This window comes from Lichenostomus cassidix, chromosome 7 (genome assembly GCF_008360975.1).
Source record: "Lichenostomus cassidix isolate B80296 chromosome 7, HeHo_3.0, whole genome shotgun sequence".
NCBI lineage: Eukaryota > Metazoa > Chordata > Aves > Passeriformes > Meliphagidae > Lichenostomus > Lichenostomus cassidix.
In genome coordinates, this window is record NC_139488.1 from 2,936,459 (window position 1) to 2,953,308 (window position 16,850).

The 16,850-nt window shown below is 43.5% G+C and overlaps 1 protein-coding gene across 11 annotated transcripts in view; it reads left to right on the forward strand.

Moving 5' to 3' along the window:
- The window catches only part of COL6A3 (collagen type VI alpha 3 chain), a 59,072-nt gene that overhangs the window by 11,437 nt on the left and 30,785 nt on the right, over positions 1 to 16,850 (forward strand). For 7 of the 11 annotated variants that reach the window (XM_085065787.1, XM_085065789.1, XM_085065784.1 and 4 more), the window contains 5 exons: positions 3,592 to 4,194; positions 8,130 to 8,732; positions 10,976 to 11,575; positions 12,835 to 13,401; positions 16,027 to 16,647. In XM_085065787.1, the coding sequence (XP_084921913.1) occupies positions 3,592 to 4,194; positions 8,130 to 8,732; positions 10,976 to 11,575; positions 12,835 to 13,401; positions 16,027 to 16,647 (2,994 nt within the window). The remainder of the gene's footprint in view (positions 1 to 3,591; positions 4,195 to 8,129; positions 8,733 to 10,975; positions 11,576 to 12,834; positions 13,402 to 16,026; positions 16,648 to 16,850) is intronic. The other 4 variants (XM_085065785.1, XM_085065791.1, XM_085065793.1 and 1 more) reach the window with 4 other exon arrangements.

Here is a 16,850-nt window from a genome sequence, read left to right on the forward strand (position 1 = left end):
GGGCAGGAATCCTTGGATGGACGGTGACATGTTGTGGCCATCCTTTGGCACACATGGCATGAATGTAAGTGTAGGGAGCTCTGCAGAGTTGGTAAATTGCTCTGTCCTGTTCACTCCCAAGGTGGGGAAACAGGGAATGAACACACCAGACCTGATGGTGACCCTGAACAAAAATCCTCTGGAGACTGAGAATGTCACTGCTGGCTGTGGGGAGACCATGCTGGATGTCCCCTTAGATCCAGGTGGGGGGACAGGGAGATATGTAGAGTGCTACTCCAGAAAGTCACATCCTTGGCTGAAGACAGCAAAAGAAGTTGGGTGGGGAATTTCTCTGCTGAAAGCCCACCCCTGAGCTGTCCCTTAGGCTCTCTCCTCGTGCACCTGGAGAAAGTGTGTGGTTGGAGAGTCATGAATGCCTTCTCCACAAGCCCATGGCTTCCACCTGTGGGAGCACTGGACCTTTCCCATACCTGAAACCTCCCTGCAAACCACGTTGGCTTCAACAGATCTGCGCTGACTGCAACACAGGGCCCAAATTCCCAGGAAAAAATAGAACGAGACAGTCTTCCTCCATCCCTTTTCTGTTTGTGAAATTCCAGCTTGGCAAGGGCTTTCTGAGCAGCTTTGTTGTTTTTCAAAACAGAAGTCCCGGGGATCAAACCTTTCTTTTTATTCCTGAGACTCCATCTGAAGGTCGAGAGCTTGTGGGGCGACGTAAGGCCACAGCAGTGTGATGAGGCAGTGTGACATTAATCCCCCTGTGTTGTCTTGCCTGATTAACCCTCACGCCAGTCCCACTGGGTGCTCACCATCACTGCATGACACCGAGCAACACCAAAAAGCCGTGCTCCTGTGTGTTTTTGTCACGCAAAGCGCTTGACAGGGCAAATATCCAGGTCACAGAAAAGCCACAGGGGAGTAGCTGCCCCACAAATGTGACAAAAGGCTCACCAATGCTAAGAAAGTGACACCAATATGTGTGGAAAATGAATGTTACACCCAACCTGCTGACAGTACTCTGGTGGCTGTTGGGCATCTTAGCCATGAAGGATCCCAGTGCTTCCCTGTTGAAATTAATTGGGGAACTGGTCTCTGGAAGCTGGCTGTCCTCCTCTGGGTCATGCCAGAAGGTAAACCTGCTGAATGGAAACATCTGGAGTCACAGACATTCCTTTAAAAGCTCTAAAGCCAAATTCCTACTTCATATATATAATGCATTTCCAAGTTTGTTTCTGCTTAAAGATATTTTTTGCAATAATTTCCTTCCCATCCTCTAACACAAATTTAAGTTAATCCTACTATTGTAGTGTTGCCCCTGTGTGATTTGCATGGGTAATATACAGAGTATTGTTAAACATGGGAAAAGATGTTACAGGTCCTAAACCTCGGATGATAACAGTGTGCAAAGCATGGTACAAATAACTGCATAAGAGTTTAAAAAGTCATTTATTCAGCTGATAACTACATGTGGCATTAAAATGTACAAAAGTGCCATGGATGCTATGTCAGAAATAAGCCCAAATGTGAAATGGAAGCGTAAAAAAGCCTCAGTCCTGCAGTGGTTCCAGTATAGAGAACCAAAACTGTTTGTCTGTGGCAGTCCCCGGAGCTGACTCACGTAAGTACAGCAGTCAGCCCCGAGTTTGCCCTGAAGTATTTGTTAAATCTGAGCTGTCTGTCTCATCTGACCCTCCTTGCTTAGTTGTGTAACCAGCATGCTTTTATTTGTTCTCCACACCGGCTTGTTCCATAAATGTGCACTGAAGTACAAGGTTTTTTGTACAGTGATGACAAATTATCCAACGCATCTGTTTCATATCTATTTTCTCTTTGGCGGGAGCAACCCACTAGTGCCTGAAATCTTATTCCTCCAAAAAGATATCCAGGATATCTAAAGCAGCCATGGGTAAAACCACTTTGAGATTTCCCTTTCATTTTTACAATGAAGTAGAATGCGTATATCCCATGAAAATGGCATAGTAAAACTAAGCCTAAGCACCCCTAAATTTTGCCTTGATGGAAAAATAAATTCTGGAGCTCTTTGAAATTCTGAACCCTGGTGATGTTCTCCAAGCCTACACTGGCCATTCAGTTGGCCCAGGGGAGTGATGGTGCCCTCGAGACCTCCTTTGTCTCTGGAATTTCAGCATTATTTGAATCTCCTGGTGTATGAAAAGATGTACTAGAAAAACAACTAAACAGGCAATAAATAATTACTGGCAGTGCTGGTTAATAGCAAAGACCTTGGGTTTATTCCTTGTGGCCTTGCTAAACCACACGCCAGTTTTACTGCTGGTTTCACCTTTGGCTTTCAAAAGCTGAGAGCTGACTGAGAGAGATTTCCAAATGTCACTTGTCATTCATTTGCAAATAGTTAGAAATTTGAGTTCTTAAAGAGAGCGGAGAGTAATAGCATGGAAACATCTGTGCATGCTTTGGGGTCTTTTCCCCTGTTTTTTTGCATGCATACAGATCTTGGTGATGTTGATGGTACAATTAGTTGAGCAAAAGGAATAAGAGCAGACACAAGGGCATTTTGGGTCTGCTTTGGTAAGTTTGGTAAACAAAAGTACTCCCCCTCAACACCGTGTTCATACCATGTACAAGCTTTGTTTGGTGTGTGTATATTGTCAGCAAATGTCTGTGATCATTTGGGTATGGTCACAACAACTAGAGTTGGATAATTGTGTCATGACTGATTTCATCACCCCTTTTTAACCTGATTCTGCATTCCTTGATTGAATATTCAGAATTCATATGAAAAATACAGACCAGACCCCTCTGGCAATAATCAAGCCATCTTTGTGCAAAATATTTAAAGTGATAAAATTTCTGTGTGGCCTGGGTTGGGAATTGTGTGAGGCAGCTTGCTAGACAAATAACTTCAGGTGGATGCTGGCAGCTGGTCAAAGAGTTACAGTGCAAGAAAAATAACTAAACCTTTTAAATTGTTTTTAACAAATGCATTTCAAATAATACTTCTTCGTGGTGGGAGAAGCCCATATATTCAGCCTCTGTATTTAAGCAGAGGCTAATATTTAGCCTCTGTATTTTAAGCAAAAGAGCAGAATTGTGACAGAGAAGCTGAAACTTTTCCTGCATCCAGTAAATATTTCCTTTTTTACTCCCAAAAGAATAAAAGGCTGCAATGATAAACACCTTCACACCCACTACCATCAGCATGAGTTGCCATCAAAATCCACCTTTTCCTTTTGGATCTGTCTAAATATTTGGACAGTACCAGCCAAAGATGGAATGGATCTAGATTTCCAAAAGCTGCATTTTGCCAAGGTTTCTCCTTGCATGCCAGTAATGCCAACCCCCATGTAACTACACCCACTGGCTCGTGTTTTATCCACTCAAGCCCACCCTTGATGGGTTGTGGATGCTACTGGGAAGGGCCTGAGATCTCATATTCAATCAGAATGCAGAACTAAGAGGCAAAAGTCACCCCCTCAGTGATCACGTTGTTTTGTTTTCTCATTTTCGTGTTTCTTACTGGTTTTCCAAGAAACATGTCAGAACACTGTTACAACTGCATGTAATCACCCATTTTAATGCTTTCACCTTTTGCATTTCTTTTTTTTAAAGCTCAAGAGTCCGCTGACCTTATTTTCCTTATTGACGGATCAAACAACATCGGAAGTGTCAATTTTCCAGCCATACGCGATTTCCTTGTAAATTTGATTGAAACCCTCAGAGTTGGAGCTCAGCAGATACACATTGGGGTGGTGCAGTATAGTGATCAACCCAGAACCGAGTTTGCTTTGAACAGCTACTCCACAAAAGCGGATGTCCTGGATGCCGTGAAGGCACTCAGCTTCCGCGGGGGCGAGGAAGCGAACACCGGTGCGGCACTGGAGTTTGTGGTGGAGAACCTCTTCACCCAGGCGGGAGGCAGCAGGATAGAGGAAGCAGTGCCTCAGATTTTAGTGCTGATAAGTGGTGGAGAGTCTAGTGATGATATCCGAGAGGGCTTGTTAGCGGTGAAGCAAGCTGGTATATTTTCATTTAGCATTGGGGTCCTGAATGCTGACAGTGCAGAGCTGCAGCAGATTGCTACTGATGGAAGCTTCGCCTATACTGCCCTGGATATTCGTAACCTTGATGCTCTTCGAGAATTATTACTGCCCAACATTGTTGGAGTGGCCCAAAGACTCATTTTGTTAGCGGCCCCAACCATTCTGACTGAAGGTATGTATGCCTTTCTAGACCCTTGCATTTCAGTGAACTGATAAATGATTGAGTTTTTGCACGCTTTGCAAGCATATTTAAAGCTTTAATTATTTTAATTCTTTTTTTCAATTAATCTCTCTGATCTGGTTATACAGAAGCGATATTTCTGTGCAGAAACTCATTGGCCCAGTGGGTTATCTCTCAAAAACCACGAAGTCTTTTTGCCATAACTGGCATGACATGGGATGTTTTAAAAAACAGGAGCAGAGTATAAAAAAGAGTATAAAAAAGCTCATATAATCCTTATTGCAGTATCTAAGCACCCTCGGAGTAAACACTGCAGCACTGCCAGTTGTAAAAACATTTATGCCTTGTAAGCTTACATTATATGTCAGTTGGAAGTGTCATGACCATAAAATGTGACTGAGGAAGGTAACAGGAATGCTAAATGTATCCCTGTGTACCAGAGTTGAAATTATCACCCTGGTAAAACAGTAAAATTCCACAACTCACTGAAGCTCTGGGCTGCCCTTGGGAAGAGGGTGAAATTCCTGTGTTGTTGAATTTAAAAGCTGAACAGCCCTTAGTTCTTCTGAAGTGAAATCCCTACCCTTGATCCATCAGCTGAGAAAGTTTACAGCTTTCCACGAGGCCACAGGAATTAAAAATGCAGGTGTTAATATTCCACTTAGGTCACTTTGTCATCTTTAAGTCCCATTGACATTATTTCTGGACTAGCAGCAGCTTGGGTGCAGTGGAATAATGAATATCTGGATTTATGGGGCAAATAGGTGATTTATGAAAGACACAATATGTCATATTGAAGAGGCCCCTGGAAGGGGCCAGCCTGGAGCTGCTGCACTTAATTAACAGGATGCTTAATGCAAACAGCCCTTTTGGGATCCTGTTGTCAGTCTGGAGTTCTGTACACACTGTTCCTCATGGTGTATGTTGACATATAAAACCGTATTCCAGATGTCTGCGCTGATCCATGCCTAAACATGATTGCTATCCCGTGGCTCAAATCAAAGGGAGGAATTTGCCTTAAAGATAATTTTATGGCCTTGCCTTGATTATTCCAAGAAAAAACATTAAGAACTTTTTCTTGTAGCACACTATAAGAACTTAATTTAGCCAAATAATATAATGTCAGCATGTGTAGCTAAAATATGTACGCTGGGATCTGTGCAACTCAGTGGTAAACTTCTATTTCCTCCCATTGATTTTTAACAGTTTGAATGGCAAGATTAAAAAATGTTGGTACATTTTGTTTCATCTGCAATTGCATATTTCTCACGTAAAATGCCAGCTCATCTGTGGAAGATGCTGCCTCAGCCTGTACAGTTAGATACAGATGGATATGCTAAATGGGGAAGTGGATATTTTCCAAGACGCTTTAGGGAATTTCCTACCCCTGGCACCCATGGAAATCAATTTTGACTGGTTTGCTTGATTCACATCAGCGACTTGGAAGGCTGTAGTGTAAAGCAGCTCGGGAGACGCCACAGCCCAAAAGGGATGCCAAACCCTCTGAGGTGCCAAGTACTCCTATGAAATACTGAAGTCATCTCACTTCACTTTAGCTCTCCAGCTGTTCATCCTGGGATGAAGGGATGTTCCAAAGTGCCTTTCTGTTCCTTCACCTACTGGGGAAACCTGGATGATTAAGTTAGATGAGGTGCTTCACCAGACAGCTGACACAGCTATGAGGATGGAACTATGCAGGGCTGGGTTCAGTGCTGACACCCTCCAACATTCCCAGCTTTTAGAGTCAGAGATACAATGCTTTGATCCCAAATCCTCTGAAATTCTTGGGACACTTGCCATCAGCTTTACAGGGCTTTGGATTAAACCCTATAAGATGTGCACAGCCCTGCTTAAAGGCTTTTGCATTAATTGTGTCCATGCAAACCATAACTGTTTTTTTCTTCCTGTGTGTTTTGGGTTTGGTTCTTGCATTCCTCTGAGGAAAAATACTGCAGGATTTGAGAGCTGTAACAGGAATGAGAAGCAGAGGGAACTCTTCCTTCCCAGCCTCCGTCATCTTTCCAAAGCCCCTTTGATGTTTCCCCCAAAAGTCAAAAGTTTCCAGGGTCTCCACTTTTGGGTTTCTAGCTGCTGACAAGCTAAGGATGTGCTTTGGACAGATCTCCTGGGTGATACAAAGCAGTGATTTCAGCCCTTGCTATCCATTTGGAAAGTTTCCTGTTTCCAGACCTCTTCTTGGAGTAAGGGTGGAAAAAACCTGGCTGGAGAGATGAATGCTGGAAATCATGGTTCTGGGAAAGGGATAGTTTACACAAACCCTCGTTGCTTTGTGTGTAGCTCTGTTCTTACAGCCTGGGCAGCCAGTTGAACAGCACTGGCAGTTCATTTGAGGTTGTGGCTTGGGGAGGGCACCACCATGTTTCCTTCGTGCACATTCTCATCATTTTGTGTCCAACAGCACCAGAGCGAGCAATTTTAAACTTTCATTTTTTCCAGTCAGTCATAAATGAAACTATTTCCAGCAGGACTTGATGAGAGGCATTTTCAAAGACTCATACCTGCTGGTGCAGGCAGGTCTTTTGGGGTCTGAGGGCAGAGGGGCAGCTCAGTCACAGATGCCATCCCCAGCTCCAAGTCACCCCTTGGGGCAGCCTGGTCTCATGGCACTCACCCGTAGTGACAAACCTGACAGCCACCAGCCCTTGGGAGCACTGCTGTCCATGGCCAGCTGGTATCTGGCCAAGGAGGACTGCAGCCAAAGTTTTGTTCTTTGTTGAAATCCAAAGCAAACAGCCTCCATGCAGAGGAGTCCTCATGGGCTGGAGGGGCTGCTCTTCTCCATCCAGACAGGGCAAGGCAGGGTTTGCTACTGCTTGCCCTGAGGGCTGTGAGATCCCAAGGATGCCGGGTGTCCTCCTGCCCCAGGCAGTGAGCCTGGGAGGTTCTGGATTTGTCCTGCCACATTGAACCCATCCCAAGAGCTGCCAGGTGGGTGGGTGATTTAAGAATAGCCCAAGGCCGCTGTAACACATCGATCCATAGTGCTCCAGCATCACTTGGAAGCAGCACAAGGTTTCCTTTCTCATGTCAATGGCATGAAATCAGGAAGGTGATGATGTGAGAGGGTTTGTCTAAAAGATGGAATTAAGGTTAGGCGCCATGATGATCATGTATAATACTGTTATCACAACCGTATTGATCTTGTTAATATTTACCTTTCTAAAAATATATATTTGCTGGCTACACAACAGGGCTTTTTACTCCCAAACTATTTTCCTTCAAACTTAGCCAGGACACTGCAAAGCTGACTGTGCTCTTTCTGTGTCCTGTGCCATCATCAATAACAAGGTTCAGAGGTTACAACCCAGGGAAGGCATTTGTTAAAGATCTGGCCACCAGAATATAATCTAGCTCATCAGTGACTGGACCAGCTGTGCCAAGGAAAAACATAACTTGTTTTTATTAGATAAGGAATGAGATTTAGAATGCAAAGACCCAAAATCCAGGTATGTTGAGTAGGTGGAGATTGTTCTTTCCTTGTGTCATTTCCCTCAGGAACTTAATCCTTCTGGTACCAAACCACTACCATTCAGGTGGTTCCTCTGCAGACAGAGGAAACATCACCTGCTTATTTTATCTCATGTGCTGTCTGACAGCCAAGATTTCTCCTCACTGCCTGTCATTCTTGCTTTGACAAGTATTTTAAAATTCAAGTGTGTAAAAATCACAGTTTTTGCAACTCTTCAACTCCTCGGTGTTTAAGAAAGGGGAAGCAGTCAGATTAATTATTAGTCCTCTGCTTGAGCCAAAAAAAAAAAATTGTTTGGAAAGAAAGACCTCTTTAAAGACATTGAGAGTAACAGCACTTCAAGCAAACAAGAGGTCCTAAACATTGCTGGGCTGTTGACATAGAATTGATGCAGATTGTTTTGGAGGCTAACATGATGTTCATGTGTTACTTGCAGTTATTGAAGTGAACAAGAAGGATATAGTCTTCCTGATAGATGGCTCAACTGCTTTGGGGACCGCCCCCTTTAATGCAATTCGTGATTTCGTTGCCAAAATTGTCCAAAGGCTTGAGGTTGGACCCGACCTGATCCAAGTGGCAGTGGCGCAGTACGCAGACACGGTGAAGCCAGAGTTTTATTTTAACACCCACCAGACCAGAAAGGATGTGATGGCCAACGTGAGGAAGATGAAGCTCATGGGTGGCACAACACTCAACACTGGCTCTGCACTGGACTTTGTGAGGAACAACTTCTTCACCAGTGCTGCCGGGTGCAGGATGGAGGAAGGGGTGCTCCCCATGCTGGTGCTCATCACTGGGGGTAAGTCCAGGGATGCTGTTGACCAAGCCGCGGCAGAGATGAAAAGGAACCGGATAGTGACCCTTGCCGTTGGGTCGAGAAACGCCGACCTGGCAGAGCTTCAAGAAATTGCCCATGAAAGAGATTTTGTGTTCAACCCGAATGACTTCCGCCTTCAGTTCATGCAAGCCATACTTCCCGAAGTGCTGTCACCTATTCGGACACTCTCTGGAGGAGTGATTGTCCCAGAGCCACCATCAGGTAATTAACAACCTTTTTCTAATTAAGGAGATATGGTTTATATGTTTGCCAACTCTTATTCTATGGCACGTAGAGATAATGGGGAAAAAAAATCAAATGCATGTTCCAGCATGGTTAAATGTAAGTGCATGAATGGGTTGGTGAACTTGGTAGTGTGGTTGTTACAGCTTTATCATTCCTTCCTGGAGATTTTTGTCTTGTTTCATATTTGTCCCCAACTTTTAAAGGATTGGATGTGGAAGGTGTGTTTCACTAGTTAGGTACCTAAATCATTCATCAGAAGCTTTTGCTCTGCTTAGGGTTTGTGTAACTTATGAATGGAGCACACTGTGAATGTTACAATCTCTTCCTCAGTTTGGGAATCATCCATAGTGTGTATTTGGTCAGGAAAGGTCTCCTAGGAGTGTAAAGAACATAAGCCCATTTGTTCGTGGAGATATTCAGACCTGACACAAGTTGGACAGAAACTCACCCTTTAAGAACATATTTAGTTTTCTTATGACTTACTCAGCTTAAGCCCTAAGAAGCATATGAGGGTATTTCAATGTTGATTTTCATTTAATCTGTTTGGAAGATAACCCAAAGCTCCATGAAGCCAGTCGACTCTTTTTAATTGTCCTTGCCATTGACATAAATAGATTTTGGAAGCGTGTCTTTTGAGGAAGTTTCCCCTGCATGTCAAGAGATGTTCCAGGTGCACAGAGATTTTATACCAAATTTCTCAGGATTTCTACACCATAGAGATGATTGAGGTTTAATCCATGTTGCACTAGATCATATTTGAACCTTTTATTTCTGTCTCATGGCATATAAATATTAGAAAACCAGGACTTCATCCAGCTCCCAGTTAGATCAATAGTGAAGTTCCCATTGGCTTAAGTGGCTGTTGAATTGTGTCCATATTTTTTCTAGTTTCTCATGTAATTTAAAATTATAAACCACAGTGGAAAAGAAAGAGAATGTTTGGAAAGAATCCTTAAAGAATTAAAGCATGTGTCTGATTTACATGAAAAGCAGATATTTTTGAGATCAGTTTGCCAATACTTGTCCTTAATGAAGATGAATTCACAGGGCTTATCATTTCATAAGCTTTGTTTCAGAGTGTGTTTCCAGCTAATACAGTTTTGCATGGCTATACACCAAACCTGATGTGTTTATTTTTCAATGTAAATTGAAAATGTTTCTGTGTTTTCTTGTTCTTTAAGGGTCATTCATGCAGCTTCTCTATTTTTCCAGTCCTTTTTTTTTGTGCTCACAGCTATTCACACACATAATAAGCCAGTGATAATATTACAAATTACAATTAGTAATTTATTACAAATTATTATTAATAGTAACAAACTATTATTAGTAGTTGCAAAACTGATTTTGACACTGGGTAGTTGCATTTTAACTGGATATTGTCACACCCTGGGCCTTGAATGGCACTTTTCTGGGAAAAATTAAAAACACAGAAAGCCAAGACAATCTGTTAAATCTGAGAGCAACTTCTGTGTCCCAAAGAGTCCTTTTTTCCTTTTTGTTTTTAATATCTCAGTATTTATTTATTTTATATACAGGACAGCATGCTTACAGGGACAAAGCAAACTAGATAATGAATGAATCTAGCCAGAAACATTTTAAACAGAAATATAATGGACAGAATTAGCAATGGGCATAAATAAATTCTTGAATAACTCATTTGGAGGAAGGCATCTGGGGGAGTGTCTTGGCTGACATCAATTGTCCAAGATCTTATTTAAAATCTTGGCATTTTAGTTTGTGATCTGGACCTGTTTAGAGCAAAAAAAAGCACAGGGTGATGACCCTGTGGTGTCTTTGGGGTGTAGACCTATGTCCTGGAGCTCAGATGCTTGGAGATAGCCCAGGAAGGTTTTAACCTTAAAAAAGGAACAAGAGCTGGATGCTTAATGCCATAAGTCAGAAATTTCTCCCCCTTCAACAGCCCACAAAATTGGTATCTGTAACTACAGACATTAAAGTGCAGAGGTCAAGAAGGCAGATATCCTCAGGCAGCTGTTGAGCCTGACATTTAAAAGAGTTCATGATCCTTCCCTGTCTAATTCAGTCATTTCCAGTGAGGTCCTTGTTACTTCTATGCTGATCACTCCCTTGCTCCTCTCCCTCTCTCTCCTAACATGGTTCACATGCGTGTACGGCGTATGCTGCATGCACACATGATAAAAAAATTTCCATTTGTGTTTTCTGTGATGTCTCATGTTGTTTTCTGTGTTATACTGCAGTTGAAGTAACCAAAAGGGATATCATCTTTCTTTTGGACGGATCACTCAACGTCGGAAATGCCAACTTCCCCTTTGTGCGGGACTTTGTTGCCACCCTAGTTAACTACCTTGATGTCGGCAGTGACAAAATCCGAGTTGGCTTAGTGCAATTTAGTGACACTCCCAAAACCGAGTTCTCCCTGTACTCCTACCAAACCAAATCAGACATAATCCAGCGTTTGGGGCAGCTGAGGCCCAAGGGGGGGTCGGTGCTGAACACTGGCTCCGCACTGAACTTTGTGCTCTCCAATCACTTCACGGAGGCTGGTGGGAGCAGAATAAACGAACAAGTGCCCCAGGTCCTAGTCCTGGTGACGGCAGGGAGCTCTGCTGATCCCTTCCTCCAAGTTTCCAATGAATTAGCTCGGGCCGGAGTGCTGACCTTTGCCGTTGGCGTTAGGAATGCGGATAAGGCAGAACTTGAACAGATTGCCTTTAATCCAAGAATGGTGTATTTTATGGATGATTTCAGTGGTCTGACAGCTTTACCCCAGGAGCTAAATAAACCTATAACAACATATGTTAGTGGAGGCGTGGAAGAGGTTCCACTCGCCCCAACAGGTAATAGATACCTTCTTGCATGCTGACTGCATGAAGTTAATCTTGTTTAATTGAATTTCTCGTTTCCAGTGTACACCTTGACATGTGTCCAAGCCCTGAGTCACCAAAGTGGTTATGGCTGTGCTTAACTTGATGATCTCTAAGGTCCCTTCCAAACCAAACCATTCTATGATTCTATGAATACATGGCTTGACACTGGCAACTCTTAATTTTTTCAAGTCATTGCCATCACAATTTAAAAGCACAGCTTCAAGTCTTTTGGCAGATCTGAACCAAAGGAAGACCTGAGTTACTCTGTGCCCACCAGTCACTGACCCCAGTGTTCCCTTTCTGTTGCCATAATAGGGCCACAACCAAAATGCATCATGTGCACCAAATCAGGCAATGGGAGCATGAGCTTTTGGCAACAGGAAGTGGTGTGGGAAGGTTAAAGTCACGCCAAAGAGCACAGAGGAGCAGAGGCCTAGCCTGGTACAGGTGGACAAATCCATCCCCAGAGCCACTTGTCGAAGTGATGTCATCAGGCTGTCACGGAGGCTGGATTTGACTCCAGAAATTCAGTTATCCTCCAGAAAACCCAAAAGCTGTTGGCAAGTTTAACCATTTTTAAACAGATATTTGCTCACAAATCCCATTATTGTGACTATGTGCTCATGAAGACATAAGAACAACCAGGATGGGTTAGTATGGAAAGGAGACCATTAAGATTAATATAAAGGTACGAGAAGCTTGGGGTTTGCCTTGGGTATTCAATGAGATCAAAAGGGCATCAGATGGAAACAGGTGAAAGGCTTTTATGGATTTAGGTGCTCCTTGTGATGCAAGTAGGAGAAGATACAGAAAATGCTTTGTGTCTGTGTGCATGAACTGTCTATTTGTTGTCCACTGAGCTTTTAAATAGAAAAAAACCCCAACCAACCCTCCATTGCTGCTTTACTTCATGCCTGTATTATCAACACATTGCTAAGCCTTTACCATCACTGCATCAGCCAATTGATGATGTGATCTGATGTGATACAATATATGGTGTTTCTGTCTGGTGCTCAAATTTATTGAGTCTTATGATAGACATGTCCTTGCTTCCCCTTCTTCCTCAGATGCTGTATAGTCCTGCAGACTTTGAATACTTTGATAAATGAGAATATTGAAAGATTAAAACACAGCTAATTTGCAGACTATTTTCTAGGATGACACATGAGAAGAAAAATGCCTTCATTTCTTTTTTTTACCCCCTCTTTTAATTTGTGAATTTATTCTAGAAAGCAAGAAAGATGTTTTATTCCTGATTGATGGCTCAGCCAACCTCTTGGGCAGCTTTCCTGCCGTCCGGGATTTTGTACACAAAGTCATTTCTGACCTGAACGTGGGTGCCGATGCCACACGAGTCGCTGTAGCTCAGTTCAGTGACACCATCCAAATTGAATTTGACTTTGCTGAATACCAGTCCAAGCCAGATATGCTTGCCAAAGTGAAAAGGATGAAGATTAAGACTGGGAAGCAACTGAACATTGGGGCTGCACTTGATGAAGCTATAAGGAGGCTGTTTGTGAAGGAAGCTGGAAGTAGGATCGAAGAAGGGGTTCCTCAGTTTTTGGTCCTCCTGGTTGCTGGGAGATCAACTGACAGTGTGGAGGAGCCATCAGATGTTCTGAAGCAGGCTGGAGTTGTAACCTTTGGTATCAAAGCCAAAAATGCCGACCCTGCAGAGCTGGAAAGGATTGTTTACGCCCCTCATTTCCTTCTGAATGTTGAATCCCTCCCACGGATTTCAGAGCTTCAGCCAAACATAGTCAACCTGTTGAGAACAGTCCAGCTTCAGCCAACAGGTACAGGGAGACTTGGTGGTTCCAGGAGACTGAAATTCCTGACTTCCCCACCCCCCCTCAACTGGTAAATGGAGCATCTGGTGATGTTTAAAATGATTATGTAGAAACTGCTATTGTACTTGGAGTTTCCTCTGCTCACAATCTGACCCAGCAAAGCATTAGGGTCCAAACCAAATTTTAATTGTAAGTAGGAAAAATACCTTTGTTTTCAGCTGCAAGAGCTGCAGCTGGTGCTGTCTCCAGTGTGTAGAACATGGGAAACCTGAAATAACAGGGAGTTGTTGTCCCAGAGTTGTTGCATTAATTGATGTTCCATGCTTGGCAAGGGCTAAAAGAAGCAAATACTGGCTTGTCTCAATTTCTCTTTCCATCTTCCCTTTTCTCAAGGAGTGGAATCCAGCACATTGGATTCACTCCTGCTCTGTTATCTCTTCCAAGATATGATGACAGTTTCTACATTTTCTACATACACACCAATAAATCAGATGCTCTTGACCCAGTTACCATGCAGCCTCAGTAGATGAGATGGAGTAACTGAAGAATAATTTTTAAAAAATCATCAAAAGAATCCCATGGCCACAATTTTAAAATCACACTGCAGTACTGGAAATTATGCATGTCCAGCTGTGTGATTTTCTGAGGCAGCCCTAATTTGAGCATTAACTCGTCTCCCAGCAGGAGGTGGAAACAAGGAAAAACGTAGTAGTGTCAATATCATCTCTCCATAAAGGGGCAGATGGACTTAGAATCATAGACACATAAAGAAATAGGACTGGAAGGGATCTCAGGGTGCCATCTGCAACATGTCCTTGTCCCCAGCAGGATCTTTTTGCCCAGAACCAGATGCCATTGGTCTAATCTGTTCTGGAAACCCTCCAGGGAGACCTCCCAGACTCCATAACCAATCTGTCCAATTGCTTTTGTCAGACAACACTTTCCCTTCATGTCACACTTCTGTCTCCCTAGTCACAGTTCAAGCCTTTTACGTCTCCTTCAACCTGAGGAGGACACAAACGTCAGTTTGCCCCTGAATTTTGTGTGTCAGCATTTTGTCTACTTTAGGCTTGTCATATAGGTGTAGTCTCAGTCCTTCCTTGTAGGTCTTGTAGGTTTTCTTCTGCATTTTCACCTTTGTCTTTCCAACAGCAGTCTGCCCAAATGACCAGAGTCTAACAATGGCATCCCCTGGTCATCTCTTACCCCATCCTTTCCCTGTGGATTCATGACTCTTCCCATATTTGTCCAGCCTCTGTCTCAACCAAGACTTGTGCAATTATTGTTCTTGAATTCCATCCTCCCTTTTAAAACCATTTATGTCTTGTCAAGACCATCTGGAATCTCTTTGACCACAAAGAACTATTAAAATTGTGCTATTTTCTCACAGATAGCTGCATCCACACACTTGCCCAAGTATTCTTGGCTAAAAGAAAGCCACTCCATAAAAACAACTGTATTTTTTTCTTCTTTATCTGCTATCCAGGCACTTTTAATAGGACTTTTCCTATGTTCCTGAACTCTAGAGGAAGTGTATGAAACTGGGGTACACCAGGCAATGTCTGCTCCCTCTTCCCACCTACATTAATACTCCTGTCCTATGCATTAACCCACCAGGTTTCCAACAGTCCTCATAAGAAATAAATTTGATCTGAAGTCTGCATTTAGAATTCAACTTGTTAACTCTTTATATTGCTAAGCCTCCATAAGTAGATAATTAATATTTTCTTCAGAGGGGCAGATCATGCTCCTGCTTGTCCCACTTGACCTTGCTCTAAACAAGCCAACAGCCCTTTTGGGATGTCATCCAGCAGTTGCTTTGTTTGAGAGGCAATGATGTTTTCTGATTGGCCAATCCAAAGCTTTGCTATTCTGTTGATTCTGTTGATATGTCAAAGTTCTCTGATCTTTGACACTTCATGGCCTTGATTTTGAGATTTTTTTGTTTGTTTCTTTATGTTTTTTTCTTTGGCTTTTCTTTTTTTAAAAGAAGAATAGTTTGGTCATGATTAGCATTTTCTTTCCTGCCTGAATATAGTAAAGAAAAAGCCCCAAAAGATCAGTATCTAGCATTTCAGCATTTTCAGCTGCATATCCTTTCCCAAAATTTCTTAATTTCTTTTCAGAAGTATTTATTTCTAAGTTCAGTGATGCCTCAGAAAAGCTTTTCTCTCCCTCTCTTCACCACGTCCACGTGAACATTCCCTGTATGTCATTTCATCCAGAAACTCAGTGTTTTCTGGGAGCAAAAGATCCCAGACTTCTGTTGCATGTTGCAAAGCTACATGTCCAACTTCTCAGCCCCCTTGGGAGCTGATGGCTTCTCCCAGCCTCAAGTAGGAGATGGCACCCAGAATTTCCTTGGCACCCTATTTTCTATGGGTCTATGATTCTATGATTCAGTAGATAAGGCATGGAATGCTCTGCACTGTGGTTTCCACTGACTTCCACCCATCTGCCTCCTCACCAGGGATTGCATCTGATGGCAAAGGAACTGAACCACCTTTCCTGACACCTTGCTTTCCCCTCCCTGAGCTTTGTAACTCCTTCACTTCAATGTGTGAGGAGAATATTAATCACTGCAAAAGAGAGTCTCACTTTTCCCCCCCTTCCCTTGCTTGTCTCAAACAGTAGTTGAGAGAGGTGAGAAGAAGGATGTGGTGTTTCTCATCGATGGCTCAGATGGTGTCAGAAGAGGTTTCCCTCTCCTGAAGACGTTTGTCCAAAGAGTTGTTGAGAGCCTGGACATCGGCCGTGACAAGGTGCGCGTGGCTGTCGCACAGTACAGCAACACCGTTCAACCCGAGTTCTTGCTCGACACCCACGAGGAAAAAGCAGATCTCATCAGTGCCATCCAGCAGCTGAAGCTCTTGGGAGGATCTCCTCTGAACACTGGGGCAGCCCTCGACTATCTCATCAGGAACGTGTTCACAGTGTCAAGCGGCAGCAGGATAGCGGAGGGCGTCCCGCAGTTCCTGATCCTGCTGACTGCCGACCGCTCCCAGGATGATGTCAGGAGGCCCTCAGTGGTCCTGAAGACGAGTGGCACGGTGCCCTTTGGCATTGGGATCGGAAATGCCGACCTCACAGAGCTGCAGACCATTTCCTTCCTCCCAGATTTTGCTATCTCTGTGCCCGACTTCAGCCAGCTGGATTCGGTGCAGCAGGTCGTCTCCAACAGAGTCATCCGGCTGACCAAGCAAGAGATAGAGTCACTTGCCCCTGACCTGGTTTTTACTTCACCCAGCCCAGGTGAGAAGATGTTTGTGTCTGCACCGAGAGCCACTGGCAAAATATGATGTTTCGTAACATCATGGCTGCAACACAAACTGAGAAAAGCAAAGATGGTCACAGCTAGGACTCCAAGCCTGTCTTGGTCTCCCTGTTGGAGTACTCAGGGTTGGTAGGAGCTGTGCAATTAAGCTGAGCCACCTTTAAGCCCAGCCCCTCGAGGT